General features: G+C 39.2%; 5 protein-coding genes across 13 annotated transcripts; 2 read left to right on the plus strand and 3 right to left on the minus strand.

The window, feature by feature from the left end:
- Window positions 1-299: 299 nt before the first annotated feature.
- Window positions 300-5,075, minus strand: LOC135581225 (uncharacterized). Of its 5 annotated transcripts, none has more exons than XM_065104823.1 (6): window positions 4,897-5,074; window positions 4,667-4,834; window positions 3,992-4,148; window positions 2,889-3,129; window positions 1,193-1,380; window positions 300-750 (listed from the first exon to the last, which is right to left on the minus strand). In XM_065104823.1, the coding sequence occupies exons 2-6, from the start codon at window positions 4,728-4,730 to the stop codon at window positions 639-641; spliced, it is 762 nt and encodes a 253-aa protein (XP_064960895.1). In that variant the 5' UTR covers window positions 4,731-4,834; window positions 4,897-5,074; the 3' UTR covers window positions 300-638. The 5 variants fall into 5 exon arrangements, with proteins under 5 accessions (XP_064960895.1, XP_009390628.2, XP_064960897.1 ...); XM_009392353.3 differs by having other exon boundaries at window positions 4,926-5,069; XM_065104825.1 differs by having other exon boundaries at window positions 2,901-3,129; window positions 4,667-5,075.
- Window positions 5,076-5,150: 75 nt separating this feature from the next.
- On the plus strand, window positions 5,151-7,190 carry LOC103976954 (pentatricopeptide repeat-containing protein At2g02980, chloroplastic). Its single transcript, XM_009392324.3, has one exon. The coding sequence runs from the start codon at window positions 5,283-5,285 to the stop codon at window positions 7,077-7,079; it is 1,797 nt and encodes a 598-aa protein (XP_009390599.2). The 5' UTR covers window positions 5,151-5,282; the 3' UTR covers window positions 7,080-7,190.
- Window positions 7,191-7,277: 87 nt separating this feature from the next.
- Window positions 7,278-11,567, minus strand: LOC135610387 (tetraspanin-19-like). Of its 2 annotated transcripts, none has more exons than XM_065104828.1 (6): window positions 11,282-11,567; window positions 10,347-10,446; window positions 9,250-9,330; window positions 9,059-9,163; window positions 7,698-7,872; window positions 7,278-7,525 (listed from the first exon to the last, which is right to left on the minus strand). In XM_065104828.1, exons 1-5 carry the CDS (start codon window positions 11,431-11,433, stop codon window positions 7,708-7,710), a joined length of 603 nt encoding a protein of 200 aa, XP_064960900.1. In that variant the 5' UTR covers window positions 11,434-11,567; the 3' UTR covers window positions 7,278-7,525; window positions 7,698-7,707. The 2 variants fall into 2 exon arrangements, with proteins under 2 accessions (XP_064960900.1, XP_064960901.1); XM_065104829.1 differs by having other exon boundaries at window positions 7,694-7,872.
- Window positions 11,568-12,411: 844 nt separating this feature from the next.
- Window positions 12,412-16,817, minus strand: LOC103976922 (pentatricopeptide repeat-containing protein At4g21705, mitochondrial). 2 transcript variants are annotated; one of them, XM_009392295.3, is made up of 3 exons: window positions 15,800-16,817; window positions 13,058-14,351; window positions 12,412-12,730 (listed from the first exon to the last, which is right to left on the minus strand). In XM_009392295.3, exons 1-2 carry the CDS (start codon window positions 16,085-16,087, stop codon window positions 13,095-13,097), a joined length of 1,545 nt encoding a protein of 514 aa, XP_009390570.2. In that variant the 5' UTR covers window positions 16,088-16,817; the 3' UTR covers window positions 12,412-12,730; window positions 13,058-13,094. The 2 variants fall into 2 exon arrangements, with proteins under 2 accessions (XP_009390570.2, XP_009390562.2); XM_009392287.3 differs by lacking the exon at window positions 12,412-12,730 and having other exon boundaries at window positions 12,734-14,351.
- A 17-nt stretch (window positions 16,818-16,834) lies between these two features.
- On the plus strand, window positions 16,835-21,350 carry LOC135610389 (elicitor-responsive protein 3-like). 3 transcript variants are annotated; one of them, XM_065104834.1, is made up of 6 exons: window positions 16,835-17,059; window positions 17,157-17,244; window positions 17,484-17,549; window positions 17,989-18,115; window positions 18,382-18,496; window positions 20,982-21,350. In XM_065104834.1, exons 1-6 carry the CDS (start codon window positions 16,850-16,852, stop codon window positions 21,039-21,041), a joined length of 666 nt encoding a protein of 221 aa, XP_064960906.1. In that variant the 5' UTR covers window positions 16,835-16,849; the 3' UTR covers window positions 21,042-21,350. The 3 variants fall into 3 exon arrangements, with proteins under 3 accessions (XP_064960906.1, XP_064960907.1, XP_064960908.1); XM_065104835.1 differs by having other exon boundaries at window positions 16,835-16,951; XM_065104836.1 differs by having other exon boundaries at window positions 16,874-17,013.
- Window positions 21,351-21,970: the final 620 nt, after the last annotated feature.

Raw genomic sequence — 21,970 nt, forward strand, 5'->3', positions numbered from 1 at the left:
AGATAGGAGAATCCCAGCTAACTACATTCACAGCAAAATGAAGCAGGCAGCTACACCATAACTCCGCATTATATGATATTATACTGGAATCAAAATAGGGAACCATATGATCTGATGAAGAGCTGGCGAAGCATCGGCACAAGGTGGCTAACCGCAACGTGGTCTGAACAGGCTCGCCATCTCCGTCTCCACTGAAGCTGTCGACGATCTATTCAACAACTATAAATGCAGGAGACAACGATAGATGCCATCAGTTAAAAACTATCAGCAATAACTGGCATAATTTTACATCAACCAGATACAGTAAGCAATACCATCATTTCACAATGTCAAATAGCAAAAACGGGACAATATTCTTGTGATAAAGATCAACCAATAACAAGGTGCAACACATCACTGTATCTAAAATACTAACTGTATCTACGGTACTTGGCAAGGAAAAGCACAACGATAAGTACACAGATCAAAATGATGTGATGTCACAGAATAACATGCAACTTCTTTGCAGAAACAAAACCCACTGGAGAAATTGCAAGATACCCGTCTCAGCGGCACCAAGATGAGAATTATGCAGCAACAAGGGAAAATCCATCTCAAATCTTGCATATTCCTGTGCGAAATAATGTAACCAAAACCCGCTACAATTTCCTCCAAAAGCTAACAATCCCGTCTGCCAAAAGTCTCAAATTTCCCCACAAGTCTGTTGTTCTTGCCGATGAATCGCTCTGCTCAGTGCTTCTCGGGTGATCCCTATATAAAGAAAACAATGCTGCATTCAGCATCTATAATTATCTCGGCATGGCACAATATATATTGGCTACAAAGAACTATCAAAAGAATTTTAGTTTCCTGACCAAAATGTATTGCCATATTATGTATGAAAACAGAAATCAGAAAGAAAAAACATTGCAACAAATATCTCTAGACTCATTGTAGCATAAAAATTTAGAACTTGGAGCAAATCTAACAAGTTGCTAGAAGCTTATGTCTGAATGAAAAAAGTTTATTTTCAGGAATAAAAAAAAAGCATATGGAGGGAGCAGGACAGTGTGATTAGAGAAACAATTGTAGTCGGTACTGGAATTACAAATAAAGGACCTAAACCATTAGATGCTTTATAGTGTAATATCATGAAGTATGTTAAAATAAGCAGACTGCTAAAGTAAAAAAAAAAAAGTTAAAACAAGCTTACCTAAGATGTTCCTCAGTCTCCAAAACTTCATCTTTTCCTCTATTATGTTCAACCAACTTTGAGAAAGAAGCATCATGCGCAATGTCATTAGCACTTTTCTCTGTTCTGGAGCCTATAGTTTCTCCTGATGGAGACTGCATGGCATCTACTCCAATATCCAATTTCAGTGAGACTGATGATTCATCCTGCTACAAGTGAAGTTATCAGCAAGGCACATGCATTTATGCAAAAGCAACTCCTATCAGCTTTAAATAACAGAAAAGAATCTCTATTTTGAAATCTCAAAAAGAACAAAATCTTGGTGCCTTGCAGAATGCCAGAATCTAATCATTATATCAGCATCTCTATTTCCAAATCTTGCAGAACAAGAACTTTTATGTTTATTTGACAATATAAGTCAACCAAGAAAGAGCCAACAAGAGATTCTGCAATTAACAAAAAGCACTTTAACAGCACTCCAAGCTCTAAAAAACCATGATAACATCAGAAGCAATTCAACATGTCATGAAAAACTGAAAATAAACTCTTTTAGCCAAATAGCTAAAAGATACAAATCCTTGTGCAGGCTAATATTTCCATCAAACAAGCAATCCTACAACTTAAAAAGATTAGTAAAAGATTTTAGATTAAATTTTTAACTATAGATTTAAAAATAAAAGAAGTGGGAAGCGAAAACAGGACATCAAGCCGAAAAGAGGAAGAAAGTTTCAAACACATCCATTTATACGGAAAGAAAGATGTACAGATGGGTAGCTGTTGAACAAAAGGACAAAGAAACTGAAGATTCAATAAGAAAAGGACAAATGAAGTCAGAACAATGTGATCCACAATAAGTGAGAATGAATATAAACATATAAATATATTAGAAAAGAAAAGAGAAAATTGAGTCAGAACAGTGCAATCTGCTGCAAGTGAGTATGAGACCAAAGTCACCAAACATTGCCACTTTAAAGGTAAAGTAAAAATGCCTAACCTTTAGACTGCATGTCAAGAACTCCTAAAAATAGCTAGGTAGCAAAGGATGGCAGTAGTAGCTATTAATATAAATAACCGAGGAGAGAGAGAGAACAATCACTTGTCATCCTTTTATAAGAAAGGGGGTAACATTTTTTATCCTTAAAAAAGAGAATAATAAACAAAGAACTAGAGAGAACAGAAAAAGAAAACTTTAGAGTAGGACAAGTTACAAAATGGATGCTGAATACTTCTCTCATGTGAAATAGGAGATTGTTTAAAATGAGCACATACTTAGCTACCATCTGAACTCACTTGGGATGGATCATGGCACCCTTTTTATAGCACTTGATTTCAGCATGAGGTCACAGATCGTTCTAGCTTTTGACATAATCCATGGCTTCAGATGCCATCATCTTCCTAAGACATCATGTAGTCTCATCTACTCTAAAGAAAACATCTGACTGATGAAACACCTAAAGCACTACAGTGATGCAAAAAAACCAACCGAACTAGAACATTCAGATCATTAAAGAAATAAATTTCAGGAGATACAGATAGATAAGGTCACCTATGTCTACTGAATGGTGATGCCGAACAGACCAAACACATTCCAGAATGTCAAATATACTTAGTTGCACAACCGTCACTACTCAAGATCTTTTAGTTCAAAATTGTTCATCAGATTAAAAACTGTTCATACATATTGATTTTTATTTTCAATTATTTTGTTCAAACTTACTTTGTCACCTACATCTGTTTTCAACATATTGTCTACAGCAGATGTAAAGGGCACTTTCTTGGCACTTGAACTTTGATCAACGTCTTCTGCTTTTGTCAAATGATGGGCTCCCCCGTTCAAAGATGACCTTTTATTGTACTTCATTTCTTGAACAAGTTGTTTTATTATGTAATAAGACCCACCAATCTCTTGCCGAACATGGGAAACAGGAGGAAATCTTCCTGCATTTGAGGCTCTGTACCTGTAACAGCTAAATATAAGCTTGAATATTTAACAAAAATGTCCTTAGAACATGAAATAAGGAAAAAAAAAAGTGAAATTAAACAACATGATTTTACAGATATGACTTCCAAAATTCACAAATACAATTTTACCTGTTTTAGAGTATTCTGAAAGTACTAATCAAAATTTGTTTGCAACATGTGGTTAGTGACCAATCAGTCAAGGAGAGTCGAGGAGGGAGGAGGAATCAATTTGGGTTCAGTAGCTAAGCCTGGATCTAGTCAATTCAAGTCCTATTTCTTTACTTTTCTATATAGCTATTTTGATAACCTCTTATCAGTTGGTTACTTCCAGGTCAGAGATTTTGAGCTATTTGATGGCTAGAAAAGTTATTATTCAAGAGAGAATCAACAAGGACAATTATGCTGCTAACCTTTTATCTAAAAGTGAAGATACTCAAATTTTAATAATATGGAGGAGATGATGGAGATCAGAGAAATGGCACTAGTTAACTGCTTCTCTATCTTAAAAGTGTCCTTATCAGACTAATATCTCTTCAAATTTTGACATTCAGCTGAATCAAATGCAGAAAAAGAATTGCATAATGTTTTCTATTTGCATAAAAAAGTGTGCTTGTTTGACAAGTATCAGAGGATCTGAGAGAAGAAGTCTAATAGTATAAAAAATCTGTATGATAAATTCTAAAATACCCTTAAAGCCTATCCTAATGTGGTAGGATTAGGATGAACATACTAAAATCTGGAAAGCTGCCAAAGCTTCAGTTACAAAGATGTTTCACCAAACAAAAATTTGCAATCAAACTCATGTTTCACGACTTTTTGGCACAAACATTCAAAACATCATTGGAGTCAATATCTTACTTGTCAACAAAAGATTCCACCAAAGCACGCCTTTCTTGTTCAGATATCTTCTCGCCTTTTTGTGGTTTATATGGACCAGAGGGAACCAATGCAGAAAATGATTTTTCCCATCCTCTGAAACTCGATCGAAGTAGTGCACTAGATAAGCCAATGAACACTGCAATAACATAAGAAAGGTAAACAATTTTCACAAAATAAACAGGGCACAGGATTTTCACAATAATATAATGTTTCTTCTTGTTTCATAGAATGTTCTTATGCAGAATGTTTTAAAAAAGGATCTCGGCCTGGTACAATATCTCTGTATTCAATAATGAAGAGTTTTTAGCTAGCTAGAGCTGTTTGCATCAGGCATCATCCTCGTTTAGCAGCAACGAATACAATAAATAGCATACAGTAACTTGAAAGCAAAATATTTTCTCTTTAGGAGTTTCTTTACCTGAAAACTTGGCATGATTTATTTTTCTCTAATGTCCACATAACAAAAAACTGCAAACTTTCTAAAAGTGGAGGAGATCTACAAAGGACTAATAGAAGGACGGAGACAGAGAGGCACAAGAAGAGACATCCTAAGTAAAATACCGGACTAATTATCATAGCTGGACCATCGAATTCCAAAACCCCAAAGCATGTGATCACCAGTAAAAAGAAGCAAGAAGAGTGATGATCAGTTACCCCTTTTGGTGGAACAGGAGACTGGGGAAGAAGAGAAGGCGAGTCCTCTCGCAGACGCCTGCATCCGGGCTTATTGATGGGCATCACACGGCGACCATATGGAAAGAGGCGAGCGGGAGATGAGAGAGCGCCGGCATTCCCGTGATCCACAGCCCGTCAAACGATTCCCTTCCGAAAGACAAACATTACAAACAAGAAAGCAAAAAAGAGGTACAGAAGACAACGCGTACAGAAGACAACGGCTCGTTGCCGCTCTCACTCCACGACGGATGCCGCTTTCCGCTGCAGCTCGTCGATGCGAGAGGCGATCGGACGAAGAAAATGCGAGATCAGAGCTTCCGGGAAATAGACTCGGTGACGAGCACACTAGGGTTTAGGTTTTTACGCGACGCTCGAGCCTGCGGCGTGTATGTACTTCTGTAATCGATTTAATGACGAGAATCGATTCTACCAATATTATATATTATTTTTTTATTCAAACATGATGTTTAATATCTTTGGTAGTAATCGGGTCGGATACGAACCGACTTGGATCCGATCCATTCAATCTCTCCTATCTTGTTCTTGTGGCCACAGCATTTATCGGAGGCCGTGAGCGTGTCCCCCGACCAGTACAATGAGCACAACCTTCACAGCCAGTCCCCTCTCTCCGGCCAAATCTAGACCAAATGAGGCCATCGCAAAGGAAACTCCACCACCATTCCCTTTCTCCCTACTCACCAAGTGCACCTCCCTTCGGCAACTCCAGCAACTCCACGCCCTCGCCATCAAATCCCGCCTCCAACACCATCCTCCCCTGCTCACTAAGCTCATCACCTCGTGCCCTCCCTCCGCCATGGACTACGCCCGCCGCCTGTTCGACCAAATTCCCGACCCGGATGTCGTCCTCTTCAACACCCTGTCGCGTGGCTACTCCCGTTCCGACGATCCCATTCAGTCCGTCGCAGTATTCGCCCGGATGCTCGACGCGGGTGTTGGCCCCGACGACTACTCTTTCCCGACCCTTCTCAAGGCGTGCGCGAGCGCGAAGGCCTCGGAGGAGGGGAGGCAAGCCCACGGCGCGGCCGTGAAGCTGGGGTTCGCTGACAACATCTATGTGCTCCCCACGCTTATAAGCATGTACGCCGAGTGCGGCGAGCTTAATGTCGCCCGCGCTCTCTTTGCCAGGACGGACGGTCGATGTGTGATTTCCTACAACTCCATGATCACGGCCTGCGTCCGGAGTAGCCGCCCCAGCGAGGCACTTGCCTTGTTCCGCGAGTTGCAAGCCAAGGGACTCGAGCCGACCGACGTCACGATGCTCAGTGTTCTCTCCTCCTGTGCCTTGCTGGGTGCGCTGGAACTGGGGAAGTGGATCCACGAGTACGTAAGAAAGAATGGATTTGGCTCGTTTGTGAAGGTCAATACAGCATTGATCGACATGTATGCCAAGTGCGGGAGCCTGGAAGATGCCATCGGCGTGTTCGGTGACATGGGCTCGAAGGACACACAAGCTTGGTCGGCCATGATCGTAGCTTACGCGATTCATGGGCACGGGAGCAAAGCCATATCTCTGTTCGAGGAGATGCTGAAGGAGGGGATAAAGCCCGACGGCATTACATTTCTCGGCGTCCTGTATGCTTGTAGTCATTCAGGTAAGGTGGAGGAAGGGCTTGGCTACTTCCGTAGCATGAGGGGTCGCCACGGCGTGATCCCCGGCATCAAACACTACGGCTGTGTGGTGGATCTGTTGGCTCGAGCTGGGCGACTCGACGAGGCTTACGAGTTCATCGATGGTCTGCCGATGCAGCCCACGCCTATCCTGTGGCGAACGTTGCTGTCCGCCTGCGGAGGCCATGGGGACGTCGACCTCGGCAAGCGGGCGTTCGAGAGGATACTGGAGCTAGACGACACTCATGGCGGCGACTACGTCATTATATCGAACATGTGTGCCTCGGATGGGAGATGGGAGGACGTGAACCGGATAAGGCAGCTGATGAGCGAGAGGGGGGCGGTGAAGGTGCCTGGCTGTAGCTCCATCGAGGTGGCCAACACGGTTCACGAGTTCTTCTCCGGCGACGGGAAGCACCCGCAGTCGGAAGCGGCACACAGGATGGTGGACGAAGTGGTGGAGCGATTGAAGTCGGTCGGCTACGTGCCCGACACTTCGCGAGTGTTTCATGTGGACATGGGGGAGGAGGAGAAGGAAGCGAGCCTCCGGTACCACAGCGAGAAGCTGGCGATCGCCTTCGGGCTCATAAACACTCCTCCCGGGACGACGCTCCGTGTCGTCAAGAACCTCCGCGTCTGCGGCGACTGCCATTCCATGGCTAAGATGGTGTCCATGGCGTTCGACAGGGAGATCGTTCTCCGAGATCTGAATCGTTTCCACCATTTCAAAGATGGATCGTGTTCCTGTGGAGATTTCTGGTGAGCAAAAGGGGAAGCTGTGTTATCATCTGTTTGTAGCTCCAGAAGAGTTGGATCTTTCACTCGCACTAAAAAGGAACGTTATGAGTATACAGCGGTCGACACTTATTTTATACGGACGCAAGATTGATTATCTATTGATTAGAGTGGGGAGATACTACCAAGTGGCCAAAAAAACACGCATAAGAACACGTAAGAAGACTAAACAACTGGAAAGTCATTACGGGCATAGCAAACAATGTCGTACATGACAAACAGGACCCTAATGGAGCTACGTATTAAGAAAGGAGTGTATGGCAATTATGACACAAATAAATAACTTAATCAAGCATCATTGTTGTTCGAATTATTTACAGGCCACACGTCCCCATTTGTCACAACTGGAACTCAACTAAATTGCATGGGATACTAGTTTCTACACTATCCTTCTGAAGACTCGTGACTTCAAGCCTGTAAACAAGACAAAGACAGAGTCCAAGGGAAAAAGTTATTCGAGGAAATCAAGGAAAATTTTGTAAAGCAAATGATTGATTTTGAGTGGTCACACGTGCTAAAGGATCCAAGTATTTTTGCAACTTGACCTTAAAAAAACAAAGCAAAAGAAAAGATGGTAAATACTTGCATTCAGGGAATCACTTTCGGCATTGAACACTAGGATCACCAACATATTGTGTATGTTGAACCTGGTTCCGTAAGAGAGGAAGCCTTGCAGATAAATATTCATCATCGCTGTCGTAGCAGTTCCCATGGTATGGACCAAGAGCCCTGAGAATCATGGCCACAAAGAGAGACATTGCCTGGCATCACATGGAAAAAGGCTTTGTAATTAGAACAAATGAAAATAAGAAAATATATGGCTACTCCAAATTCATGGTGGAAAAATATCGACATGCAGTGGAGGTATCATATAAAAAAAAGCTGGCAGTTCAAGTGGGAAGACATGAGGTACCGCAAGTGCCCCTGGAATATTATTGAACACGATTTTGGTAAATGGCAATGGAAAAGAAAAGAAAAAGAACTTCCACAATGAATGTCTCAGAAAATAGAACGATATGATACACGTATATATGCATAGCTGAAAAAGACTGGTTATCGAATTTTAAGTATACCCATAAGGCAATTATTTTGCAGTCTTTGAAATCTTGTATGAGAAGATTGATCAACGTGCTCCTGCTGTCTGTGATCATGTCATCAGCACATATATGCTGTTATCGAGAGCCTTTTAAGTTTAATCTAAATTGTTGAATCCAACTTAAAAGAAAAAATATTGAATAACAAATCAAGAAAATGGATTATATACATGGTTCCCAGCTACTAAATTGTAGATCTAACCATGGCTTCAAGTTTCAGCCGAAACCATGTATTTCAGCAGCACTGTTGGTCACTTTTCTATTGGTTCCACCAAAACTAAAGTAGGTAGATTTTCAGTAGGTTATGGTACAGTTTTATTGGTTTCCATGATTTCCCACTTGTTTTTTTCTAAAAGGTAATGGATTTTAATTGACTTAATGTTTATACAGACCTTTTCTAATTCCAAATCTCAGCTCCTTTTACAAATTCTGCTCCAAATTGCTGTCCAACTGCATATTTGAATGTGTTCCTACACAATCAGGCTTTAAGTTCATTTACACAAAAGAATGAATCACTCAGGTTACAATAATTTTTGGCTCATTTTTTACAGGTTCCGTCCATACATGTCCAAAAATCTATATTTGAGTGAATAGATTAAATTTTAAAGATATAATATTCGTTAATTTTCTGCAGCATGGCCTAATAATAAAAGTGAGTCACCATAGACAATAATTAATTGATCTTCATATGGTGGCCGGTCCATGAGGCACTAGCCAATGCAGGGTCTCGGTAGCCTATGCCAATATATGCAGAGACAAACTTAAATATAGTTGGGATGCTTAGAAAATATGATTAAATGAGATACCAGCAACAGTGCATTTCAATTTCCTATGAATTGTATGAAAAGCATACCTGTGCAACCACAATAACCAAACCTATCCATTTGCACAACTCAAAGTTTGATCTGATGAAATCCTTTAACCCATTAAATCTCCCAGTTGTATCCTCTGGAAAATCCTGTTGAATGATCATTATCATATAGAAACATTATGTTAACAGTGCTAACCAAAATGGCCATATAAAGGAAAGCTTGACGGTGGCACCTCTTCCCAATCTCTGTTCAGAATTACATCTGCAGTTATTGCAGCCTCCAGTATGACAAGCAAGAAAACTAAAACCATATACTGTAACCATTTAAGGATAACAAAGAACTCACACATTTAAATCATAATCAATTAAAAATTATTCTTGGGGAAATTGCACTATAAATTAATGCTTAATTCATTCCTGCAGAAAAGAATATCCTAATTACAAATAAGAATTATTATGAATAGTGACTGAAGGTATGCTTATGCATTTCGATTTGTTTTTATCTTTGACGAGATGAGTATTCAAGTAGGATCGTCAGTTTGGAAGCAACCGGAGACATATGGCCAATTAGTTTAAAGCAAACCTTGTTACATAGGAGACAATTATATAACAAAGTGCATTTCCTGCTGATAACACTGAAACAAATGTACAAACAAACCCAAAGACATCAAGTTTTTGGTCCAGCAACCCTTTTCTAGATACCAATAGAACTATAAGAATTTCCAGGATCTACCTCCTAATAGACATAAATGTGCAATATCAAGTGAAAAAGAGAGCATTTAAACCAGAATGGACCATTCTAATTTCCGTTCTTTTGAAATATATCATATAAGAAGAATGCAAAACAAGTTCCAGACAGAAGCTACTTAATTAAAGTATATGTGATTTCAATTCAACAATTTCATATCAAAGGCATACAACAAATGAATTTCTACAAATTATCACCAATTTATGTTCTTTTCAATCACCAAATTAGATTGGAGTTCAAATTGTATATGGATGTTTAAACTTGCATTCAACACTGTTCAGAAACAAAAAAAACATAGTCTACTAAAGATATTTGCAACCTATAGGTGCTTTATATTGAGGAAGACTGCACCCAAATCTCATTAAGTGCCGAGTATCTAACAGCTACCATATAGTTTGAGGCATTAAAAAAACCTTTATTTAGTAAAAGCACATATAACAGTCCACTAGTTTCATATTATATATCTACATTTAGAGATACTATGCTATACGCTGCGCTGCTAGGCAACCAAGAATTACTAGTGACTGTGGCTTCAAGCTTAAAATTGTACCGATATTATTTTTTATTTTAAAAGTAGGATACACAAGAAAGGCAATGACCATTAGCTGTTTCCGCGGCAATATGACCAGAAAATGCTATCAAGCAAAAAGAAACTCCTAGTCCAAGAGAAGTGTATATGAACCTGCATGTGCGTTAGAAACATATTAGATAATCAATATATAAACAATTAAAACAAATTACTGAATCTTAATGACACATGCGATTATCAAGTGAATATTTAAGTATTGGCTGATAAAAAGTCTTCCTCATTTAGAATTTCTAGATAGTGATGTTTGAAATCAGATACTCACTAGTTAGATCACATACGGTGAGGAGCTATTAGATCATTTTGTTTTCTCATCTTCCATAAATCTATCTAACTCAAAGAGACACGTAATATATTATAAGTGAACAATCCCACTCATATTTCCAATAAGCATTACGCTTAATAACATCTTCCCATTTCATCTCTCTGATAAACTTTAAAGGGATCACACAGAGCATTGGAAAGAAGGAAAGAAAGAAAGAAAGAAAGAAAAAATGATCCAATGTTTTAAAGAATTAAAGGACAAAGGTTAATTCTCTTAAACCCAAAAAAATAGTTGTTTTTCATCAGATAAACAACCTTTCGCCGAACAAAAGGACCCCACAAGTTTTTCGTAGGTCATGAAACCGATAAAAGCATAAAGAGTCACAGCGTGGTCCTTATGAAACAAAGGAAGACCCAACTCAAATCCTCAATCGTTCAGTAGATCACAAACTCCAAATTTTATTTTCTTGAAATAAAAATCAATTTCCAATTGATTATCAGGCATCTTTCTAACCAAGAAAGATTAGAGAAAGTCCGACAAAACCTAAGAACCCCCCTCAAAGAGATCAAGCATCTTTCTTTTATTCAATCCAAGAGCTCTGGATGACAAGAATCGAACCTTTTCCACAGGAAACTAAAAAGAAGTAGAAGATGGGGAGGAACAAACCACGAGTCGGCGGTGGGGAAGGCATGGGCTTGCCGGTACCAGACCCTGATCATCCAAAGGGAGTAGAGGATCAACCCTACCCCAACAAATCCCGCCACCGAGTTCACCAGCTTCAGCGCCGACTGCAGGCAGCTCCGGATCATCCTCCCCATCTCCTCAACCGTCAATTCTGTCCGACCCTATCGGGAACGATGCGGAATCGACGAAGACAAAGAACAAAAGATGGAATCGTGTTGGGTGTCGACTTTGGTTACCTTCGTACCCAAGCCATCAATGATTTGTGCATTGCTGTATTCTCTTAAAACAAATATCTAATAATATAATATATATACTTCCAAAGCCACTTAATTTTTCTATACACACATATATATTCACATATATATACACACACAACAAATTAATTAAAATCCTTTAAATATTCTAATACAGATAAATATACTTGAATTATAATCTGAATTTATTAACTAAGATAGGGGCAGTGATATATGTACAAAAATTTAATATTTAGTATGCATATATATTATTGAAAAATAGTGGTATACGCAATAGTTATCATAAATCTATGAGAAGTGACTTTGTTCCTACCAAACATATTTTGCTATGCCAACCTCTTTGTTAAATTTGTGAGGGAGGCGCATGGATTGGGAAAAAAATTGAAGTTCTTGGTTGCTCATAAAGTTACCCTTTAAGGAATAAATAATGTTATAAGAAAACAGAAAAAGATATTTTATAGATAGCTTGGAATACAAATTGATTTTCGATGAATTAAGGTCAGCATAACTCAACAATCTGACTTGTTTTGCAAATCAATTGATGATGAATGAGAATTTTCATTGTCAAATGTTCTCGTGTTCTTTCATTTAGTGTTTGAAATTAATGGATGGAGGAGTTAGATAGGAAGGCTGCTCATAGTACCATCTAGAAAGTTTTAAATGAAATTATAGCTTGGAATTATGCAAACTAGTGATGCAATGTAGTTACTACATTATAATTATTCTATACAACACTTGGTAGGACCACATTTCCCACATTGTCACTACATTAAAAATAACAATGTACTTCTATCTTTGTTACTTTTCTTTTTTTTTTTGTTCCCTATAGATATCAACATCAATTGTGAACAGTCCAACTCCAGGAACTGTCATCATGCATTCTTAATCTTCCCTTACAACATTACACATTGAGAGAGTGGGCCATTCAACTTCTACTACAACTAAGTCCATGTAAATTAGGGCTTTTCAGACATTGTTTAGACACACTATATATGTAGTTTGGTGCCATGCCTATTCCAAATGGTGGCCTTAAAATTACTTGGCTTCATCAAAAAAATGTGTACATGTAGTCCTCCCCAATTGCACTCTGTTGGAGCCTCATACATTGGGCTGTCTTGTAACCCATAAAATCTCAATTGTTGCACTTAAGACATTAGGCTGCCCTCGGTTGAAACATCTGTAAAAAAGTTGCAATCATCACCAATCAGTTTCTTATGTTAATGGAAATACATCATCCATCATTTGAACACACTTTCACACATTGTGCCACTAATGCTAGGAACATGTCTCCAGAGCTTCATATCCTCTAGGGAATATGGTGGTCAGAGATGCTTCAAAACAACAACATTCTCATGCTCTTCTTTTAACCCCAAAAGTCTGGACCAAATTATGCATGAGAAAGTTTACTGGTGGTGATTATGATAATGCCATAGCTGAAACACAACTATAAAAGGTTTATGAAGAAACAGAATCCAGCAATAGGGATCAAGAAAGATAATCTCACCTTCCATAAAGAGAGGAGACAGCAATACAAGCACTTGTTATGAATGAGACGGAGAATGCTTGCTTGCACTGTCCAGAATCTTCTTTGTCTCTTCATTTTCTTTAATTCCATCAGATTTCATTCTCTGCATAAGTTCACTCACCTCCTTCCCTTCTCTAATATAGGTCTTAATTAAAGTGTGATACATGTCTCTATCTATTGGCATTGCAAATTTTAGTAGTTGGATGAAAGTCTCTACATCCTTGCTTTGACTGTTGTCACCAAGATAATGCAAGATGCTTTTGACAATAGTTGGATTTGGTTCCCAGCCTGCACTTGAAATATAAACACAAAGAGCATTTTTCATAAGTTCATATGCCTTATCCATCATGTCCTTTTCTGCATAACCTGTAGCCACAATCCCCCAGCTGCTTGCTGCAGGAGTTTTACCTTTCTTCAAGAAGTCATCGAGCATGGCCTCAGCCTTTTCTAGCAACCCCATTTTTTTGTAACCAACTAGAAGAACATTTGGGACACGCCAATCTAATGCATTCCCACTTGATTCCCATTCTTTCATCAAAACTTCTGCTTCTTCCACCTCACCAAGCTTTACCAGACCTCCAAGCATAGTGGTGTAATCTTTGTTGATAAACTTCTTACAGTTCACTTTCTGAAGTTCCCATAACCTCTGCATCTCAGATTTGTTTCCAAGTTGGCTGTAGAGGGAGATAAGATGATTGTAGCCGAGTGCATTCCTTTTATCAAGTTTCTCTTCTGCTTTTTTTAGTGCAGACGAAGCCTTGTCAGCGATACTTGCTTTTATGTAGATGTTTGCAACCACCGAATAGGTGTTCCAATCGACAACAATTTGTGGCTGGTGCTCCATCTCCTCTAGGATCATCTCCATGCCATTAATATCAGACATTGTACCATAAGAATTGATGCAAATCCTGTAGCTGAAATTATCAGGTAGGACACCATTAGTTTTCATATCTTCTAGCACTGAGGGAACCTTTTCATGCTGGCCAGTATTTGTGTACAGGCACATGATGTCATTATATGGCAAAGGAGAGGATACTAATCCAAGTTCCTTCATCTTCTGAATATGCGACAAAGATTTCTCTACCAGCCGTTCTCTCACATAACAGTTCAAGAGTGCCCCATAGGTTTTTTCATTTTTGTCATTTTCACGCATGTTATTAAAGTAGCTTTCAGCAGATGAGAGTCCATGGACTTGACCAATTAGATCCAAATGCACAGCATGGTCACTGGACATGAACTGTATTTTCTGCTTGCCTTTCATCCACTCAGAAACCTGCAAACATGCAGCATTGCTGCAACTTTTGAGTACATGGAGAAAATGCCAACATATTTCTGGGCCTACGAAAGAATGATAATCTAGAAAACTAATAAACATGCTTATTTTTCTAATGGCACAATAAATATCATAACAAAAAAAATAACTAGTTTGTCTCTGTGAAATAAAGAATACTCCATAATCAAATGTATATATTATACTATTTTATAGTTGATAAGCAATTTGGTGGCAAATACAATCACTTAGCTAGGATTGCAGCAAATTCTTGATTGAAGGATCACTCACCTATTTGCACAGAACAGAATTCTTACTCCAAGTGCATGTTACCTTTACACTCTTAATCATCTTGCAAACTTGCCATATGTTCCACCATAGGTCTATCTGGTTAGTCTTCTATGCTCAATATTAGGATTCATTCAACAAGGTAACATCTAGCATTTGTATCATCCCAGTTAGTTATACTGCTGAAAAACACAAAATTGCATGATCTTGTAGTCCTCCACAGTTGTCAAATAACCTAACTTTTTCTTGCATATGTTATCATTCAAATTTGAAAGAAACAATATAATCTCTCTTCGAAACCCTGAACCACCTTTGATGAAGAATCAAAATTTGGTGGAGACCCTTGATCATCCAATCTTTCCAGGAGCTGATATTTTATACTTTTTCTTTTTGCTTGTCTGTCAATTAAGGGTTATGCCCTTTCAATTTAACATCTAATGTTCCAGTTTACAATGCACAAACACCTGTTTCTTACTCCTTTGCTCAACTGGCTTTCCATCATCAATTCATTTACCACATTTTCGCTACCTATATAATATCTCATTATCACTATGCAATCATATAATTTAGTTTACACATCAACGCTTGTGCTAATTATCCTTATAGCCGCTTTTGGATACTGTCTGTCAACTATTACAACAAATGTAATAAATCTAGGATAAAATAATACCATATCAAGAGACAACTTTCATGTATTATCAAACAAGTAATTTTTACACCTCCAAGACTAAAGCTTTGTTACCACTACAATACTTGGAAACTGAACAACTAGATGAGAACGCTAAGGCCATTTTCAGCGAATCTCGCGATTATAGCTGTATCTGTTTGATAGTGAGCAGAATACATCCCATCTCGTTTCTTACAAAACCCTACATAATCGAGTGGCCTTTAAGCATAAATCTTTAAGAAAACGAACTAAAGTTCCATATCAAACTATTTTCAACAGAAAAGGAACCGTCACAATAACTAGACAGCACGCAAAAGAAACCATAGAAATCCTCAAAACCTTTTATTTAAAGCTAACATTTGCTTTCATCAGTTTCAAGTTCCAACTTCAGTCAAGTGCACGAACATAAAATCTTTTCTGTTCATAAACAACAAGGAAACATCTCTAAGAGGAAAATCCACAAACGGTTACAGGGCAGGAGACGAGAGACACGAACCTCAAGAGCCTGCTTGTACCTACGACGCTTGCGGAGCTCTCGTATCACGTGCTGCAGCTCGACGAGGCGGACGCGGTGGCCCCTCGCGACCCAGCGGTCGAGCTCCGGCTCGAGGCTGACGCTGGGGAGGCCTAGCGGCCATATCATGGACTGCAGCGTCGTTCGAGGAGCTCTCGCGGTGCAGAAATGCCTGCTTGACCCAGCGGCTAGCGGCGATCCTGAGCACCGCAGACGGATTTGGAGGGCTCTTCTCAGGAGACGAGCAACGGAGAAGACAGTCGAACCCATGACAAGCCAAACAAGGGCCGGTCGGGAGTCAGTGTTACAGCTCAAGAACAGCACCGTCCAAAATACCGGCCGTTATAATGATACATAAATGCTCTGTTACATGGCGTTATACCCCCTTGTCATCTGTAATAACGACCATGCTGTAACGGGATCATACCCCGTCACTTCCCGCAGCTCTCGTACCAGCATGAGAAGGATCTTGACAGGTGAAGAGCAACATCACTGGACTCCCTACTGCTCTTGATCTCTAATGTTATTGGTCACGGAAAAATCTAGGGCGGATCATTGCTTCAGATGCGCAGTGATGCAGGAGGCAGAGGAGATGTTCTTGGAAGGACTACAGACAGAAGCTGAGAACTGCCTTCATAGGAGTAGTTGTGCATGGTTCTTGTGGCATTCTGGTGGAATGGACACTTGCTATCATCCTCTTGGAGATGATTGTGCTGCAGATGGTGGAGTTGTGACTACAATCTCAGCTTTTATGAACTGCTCTGTAGAGTTCATTGAGGTGATGTAAGTGTCGCGGTCCCCTATTTCTAGTGACGAAGGCGCAGAAGAGGAGGAGGGAGGCGCACCGTCGGCCCTGGAGTTCAGCATACAAGCTATATGATACCACTTTGCTCGTGCGGCCGTCCTCGTTCTGATCGCGTCGTTCTTTGACGGATCCGCCTAAGCTTCCATGGTGGATGAGGATGGGCCTCTAAAACGGGCTCGAGCACGGTGCAGCGTCGTTGCCGGCCCATGAATCGATGCGCGCAATAGATGTTCACAGTTCACATTGACGAGAGGCTCTTCCAGCTCCATGCGATGCCTCCACCAGTGGACAGCGGCCGACATGAGAGGGACGGCGTGGGAAGAACGAGGGTACATGGCACGATGTTGCTTTTAAATATGCGCAAGAGGAAGGAAGCCGGCCATTTCCACCCGTATGACCAGGAACCATCTCGGATCACGCGCTTGATCTACTCTCGCGTCCCATCATCTCCTTCCTTTCTTGTTTCTTTAATAATCTCTCTCCCCCCGCTATAAAGAGGCTGTCCTTCTTCCTTCTCCTTCTCCTTCATCGCAGGTCTCTGCTCAAAGAATAGGGATGGTTCGTGGAAAGCTTGAAGTGCTCCTCGTCGGAGCCAAGGGCCTCGAGAACACCGACTTCCTCTGTGCGATCTTTATCTTCGACCAAAGATCCGATCTTTGATCCTCTTTTTCATGATCTTATTAGGAGTGCCAATGAAAATTTCTCCTTTTTTACTAATATCGTTGATTTCTTGGCCTTTCTTCCATTTCTTGATCTTGCATTTGCATCGGTGCTTGATTTCGGAATTCGATGTGTATGTTTAAGGCCGTGTTGGTACTTTGAATCCGGATCTTTATGGCTTCTTTTAATGAATTGGAACAGGTAAAATGGATCCTTATGCGGTCCTCACATGCCGGACGCAGGAGCAGAAGAGTAGCGTTGCATCTGGTATGATCTATAGCACATTATAGTCAGTAGTATCAAGAATTTTCATGATGTATTATAGCACATTACCGTCAGATATCTGCATGATGTATAAATTATTGAAGTTGGTAGATCTGAATGGCCCTTTTATATAAATTTTAGCTTCTTTCTTAATGAATGATGCAATAAATAGGCCAACAGAATAGTAATATAATTCTTGTGATTTTATATACAATATTGTAATTAGATTGGAACTATCTAATTTCTATCATTACACAGATCATAGCTGACTTACCCGGTAGCAGATCTCACTCTTCATGTTTTCTGTATGAAATGTGATGGTCATGATAGCCAGCTACCTCTATTACTGGCCCTCCCATAAACCGAAAAATTGAATTAGCATCGCTTTCTTATGTATGTAGCTTTGTTACTATTTGGTGATGCTTAAGATGTATTGATACAGGAAAAGGCAGCGATCCTGAATGGCATGAGAGCTTTGTGTTCACTGTTTCTGACAGTGTTCCAGAACTCACTATTAAGCTCATGGACAGTGATACTGGCTCCAGTGATGATTTTGTGGGAGAAGCAACGTAAGTTTGTTGTTTCATTTATGATACAAATAGTTTGGAGAATACGACTAGTTACTGCTGAATTTACATGTTTCACATAATGAGAAGCTGTCATTCATAGTAATTATTCTGTAGTCTTCTGTTTCTGTTGAGTGTTGATGATTCACATTTTCTTATAACATAACAAAGAGACCTATACTTTTCCCGCTAATTTGACCACATTGTTAGTTTATGTTGTTTCTATAGCTGAGCTTTCTGACCATCTGATCCCATCATCTGCTTTCCAGCATTCCTTTAGAAGCAGTATTTTTCGAAGGAAATATTCCTCCTACTGTTTATAATGTGGTCAAGGATCAAAAATATTGTGGAGAAATTAAAATTGGTCTCTCCTTCATTGCAGAGGTATGTATCTACTCAGTTGTTACTACGTTCCTAGTTGTATTTTTTGAGTCTCTAAAGTACCTTATTGCTAGAACTTGAGATGGAAGACTAATTGTTAAATTGTCCTTCATTAAAACTGTCACTTTTATCCTGCCTACATTAGTTTAGTACAGCAGGAAGCTGATCCATGGGAACAACAAAAATTTCAAATAAGGAAAATAACTAAAACAAATTCAGAAATATTTTAATGTGAGAATGATTATGTGAAGTTTGATCTGAAAAGCAACCATACTTTATCAGAGATGACTAAACAAATTGAATGCTATTATTAAACTTCAAGTTATGCGGAGATGTGTTAGAAATTTATTAAAAAAATATCAAGTGTACTATATGAAATTAAGCTACTTGTATTATAAGCTATAATTTGGTGTAAAGCTTAAAGCTATCACGTGGAAATATTTTTTTTTTTTTGTGAATCATTGTTTGGTAGAGTAATTGTAAAGACTTGTATGAATTATAATTCTATGTAGTGTACTACAAAAATTACTTGCATTTAATATATAATTTTATATACTATAGAAATCAAATAGTGCAAGTTCTATTTCTTTTCAGATGAATCTTTGTTGCTTTCTAATAAATTTAATTGTTACAACTGTACTATCTAAGTATATTTAAACTTGTATGGTCGACTTGACACCACCTTTCTAATGAAAGTTTTGGTGGAGGAGAGAACTATTACTAGAAGATCAAGCGTAAAACCGAAAAGAAACGACCTCTATTGCTTGTAAAGCTAAAGTGCTAACTACAAGACTTAAAGCAACGAAATTGAAAGTGCGTAAAGAAACTAATAGACACATAGGGTGCACATTGCCTTTGGACAGCACCTGGGTGCTCTCGGCAATTTGCGGATCGCTATCGATTTCAGTCTCCTCCTCTCTTGTTGCTAGAACCTCCACCTAAGGTTTGAACAGCAAGCAGTAGGCTTCGGGGGGCTTCTCACAGCAGCTGGACAGAGCTTGACGCAGGGCTTGGGCTGCTGGAACCTGAGGAAAAAGGCTGCAGTTGAAAGGATTGGCTGCACCTTGCAGAATTCCTCCTTTCTCTCTTCTCCTGTTCTCTTCTCTCTTTTGAGGGTTGGAATAGCTAGAATCGATTGGAGACTTATTGGAGACTTCTTTGATTTCCTTAGATGGGGAGACACTCCTTGTTTTATATGGTGAGAGACGTCCCAAGTCCTTAAGGTTTAAGGACTTTTCTTGTAGGGCGTGCACAAGTAGTATTTTATCTCCTTGCTTGATGGCTGCCCCTATTTGGGTGAAGACTGTTCTAATCCAAATCCTATTAGAACTTGGATTGAGATAAGTGGGCTACTGTGATATGGGTTTTGCTTGGCCAAATAGGGCTTTGAGGCTTCAAGAGGCCCTTGGGTAAGGATCGTTCAAACTAGTTGAATGAGGTGAAGATCATTCCTAATCAATATAATGATATTTATTTGTTCACATTGTTGAGCCTATAAAATTGAAGTATAAATACTATAAAACTCATGTTGATCGAATATATATATATATATATATATATATATACACACACATGTCCTCGTCGTGTTTGTGCATGTGCTTCACAAATATTTGGGAAAAGATAAGTTAGATTAAAAGTTTGCTGATACTTTGTGAGCATGGAGGATCCAATTAAAGAGATTTACCACAGTTGAAACACAAGAGAAACATCAACAGGAAAATAATACTGCTGTTGATGTATGAGAAAGCTCCTCTCAAGATGCATTACTGTTGAGGAATCAACAACAAAATTGTCATTCATGCAGTTTGCAATTCTAGTTCCATCGAACAACTAGATAGCAATCAAGTTGATCTTTTGGACATGATTCTCTCCATATGACGGGATAAGACTACTTGTTATCTGCTAGACTCCACAGTGTACAAGTATCTGTCTACTCATTGCTTTTGTAATTTCTGAGACAAATCTGCAACTGATCTTGGTCTTATGATGGGAGAAGGGTGTTTGCTAAAGGAAATTAGAGCCACTCAAGTCATTAAAAGGACTTTTATTGTTTCTGACTTTCTGTAGCATCATTTTCTGGAGTTTGATCATATAAGCGTGAATCATCATACATCTCATGTTCCATATAGAGGCTAGTTTTTCTTATTTTCTCAAATTTTCATCCATTTTCTAACCTTTTTTTTTCAGTGTTGCAAAAAGAAAGAACAATTCCTGAGTAGAAAAGACTCCTTCAGTACTTCAATATTTTGTTTGATGAAAGAATATGAACATCTATTTCTCTCAAAAAAAAAAAACATGTTGATATCATGGAATAAGAGTAGGTCGGAGTAATCATGTAAAGGGCGTCCTATCTTTCTTTGCATTGCCGAAGTTGATAATTGGTTTCCAAGTTGACAGCTTGTTAAATGCTTCATCAAATAATGTTCTCATTGTAGAGCAGCCAAGGTAGGAGCTTAAATAGTGTTCTAAGTTACGCTTGTCTTTGCAGGAAACTCGCGGGAGTGATTTCCTTGCCCAGAGCTATGGTGGATGGAACGAGTCATCCTGAAAGATATTTTCATGCTCTAGTAAAATCTTAATATAGCCAGAATGTACACCAGGATATTTGGTTCCAAAAGGCATTGTTCTAAGAGACATTGTCCAGTCAATAAAGCTACTAGAAAACTTAAAACAGGAATGGGTACTTTCTATGTCCCACTTCATCAATCTATTATTCACACTTTCAACTACTAGGGTCTAGTCTTTGTTTCGTTTAATGTGAAATGGTTGTTTCTGTATCTTTTCTTTCTTATCACAAGAACTATATCTACTTGGGTCTAGTCTTTATTTCGTTTAATGTGAAATGGATGTTTCTGTATCTTTTCTTTCTTATCACAAGAACTATATCGATACTCGATTCACATCATGTTCGAGCAAGTTTCAATTATACCATTGTAACTGTTACAGATGTACCAAGTCTGACATGGTTGATACGGCCAAACCCACACCCGTAACCCAGGTTGATCGAGTGGCGAACTGTTTGCATCATTTCTTGACCTCGTAGTGCTGCCATGTGATGTTGCTATATCAATGCACTGGTTCAAGGATCTGTGTTTTGTGACACTACTGGTTTGTCTATTGTTTTAGCTACCATTTCCCATTACGTGGGAGTAGAAAGAGTCAGTCCTCCACATTCACATAGCAGTTTAGCCAAGAAAGTATGACTCTGATATCTGTGAGCACGACACACAGTTTCAGGGTTGCATCTCGCAGAACTACCACTGTAAATATTCACTACCCGTTCTATTTGAACTTTCAAACATCAAGAAGAAAAGCATGGCACTCAATTACCAGTAATTATTGTTGCATCTCTGTCACAATGTAGCTGAAAGGTGAAGTACACCGATCTATATATCTGCCTGTTGAAAGACAAAAAAGAACTAAAACGATTAAACAAGGAAATTGCACATAGCTGATTTCACAGGTCATGGATAAAGA

The sequence above is a fragment of the Musa acuminata genome, chromosome BXJ2-4 (genome assembly GCF_036884655.1).
Source record: "Musa acuminata AAA Group cultivar baxijiao chromosome BXJ2-4, Cavendish_Baxijiao_AAA, whole genome shotgun sequence".
NCBI classification, from domain to species: Eukaryota; Viridiplantae; Streptophyta; class Magnoliopsida; order Zingiberales; family Musaceae; genus Musa; species Musa acuminata.

Bases quoted from the DNA above. Each gene is read 5' to 3' on its own strand.
- LOC135581225 (XM_065104823.1), bottom strand. From the start codon at position 4,730: ATGCAGGCGTCTGCGAGAGGACTCGCCTTCTCTTCTTCCCCAGTCTCC. The intron at 3,130-3,991 runs GTAAGATATTGA...TAGCTGTTACAG, and splicing joins GTGGAATCTTTTGTTGACAA to GTACAGAGCCTCAAATGCAG. The intron at 1,381-2,888 runs GTAAGTTTGAAC...CTTCACTTGTAG, and splicing joins AAACAGATGTAGGTGACAAA to CAGGATGAATCATCAGTCTC.
- LOC103976954 (XM_009392324.3), top strand. From the start codon at position 5,283: ATGAGCACAACCTTCACAGCCAGTCCCCTCTCTCCGGCCAAATCTAGA.
- LOC135610387 (XM_065104828.1), bottom strand. From the start codon at position 11,433: ATGGGGAGGATGATCCGGAGCTGCCTGCAGTCGGCGCTGAAGCTGGTG. The intron at 10,447-11,281 runs GTTTGTTCCTCC...ACGCACATGCAG, and splicing joins TTCCCCACCGCCGACTCGTG to GTTCATATACACTTCTCTTG. The intron at 9,331-10,346 runs GTATCCTACTTT...AAATGGTTACAG, and splicing joins ATGGTCATTGCCTTTCTTGT to TATATGGTTTTAGTTTTCTT.
- LOC103976922 (XM_009392295.3), bottom strand. From the start codon at position 16,087: ATGGGTTCGACTGTCTTCTCCGTTGCTCGTCTCCTGAGAAGAGCCCTC. The intron at 14,352-15,799 runs GTTCGTGTCTCT...GCATGTTTGCAG, and splicing joins GGTACAAGCAGGCTCTTGAG to GTTTCTGAGTGGATGAAAGG.
- LOC135610389 (XM_065104834.1), top strand. From the start codon at position 16,850: ATGTTCACAGTTCACATTGACGAGAGGCTCTTCCAGCTCCATGCGATG. The intron at 18,116-18,381 runs GTAAGTTTGTTG...TCTGCTTTCCAG, and splicing joins GATTTTGTGGGAGAAGCAAC to CATTCCTTTAGAAGCAGTAT. The intron at 18,497-20,981 runs GTATGTATCTAC...TTGTCTTTGCAG, and splicing joins GTCTCTCCTTCATTGCAGAG to GAAACTCGCGGGAGTGATTT.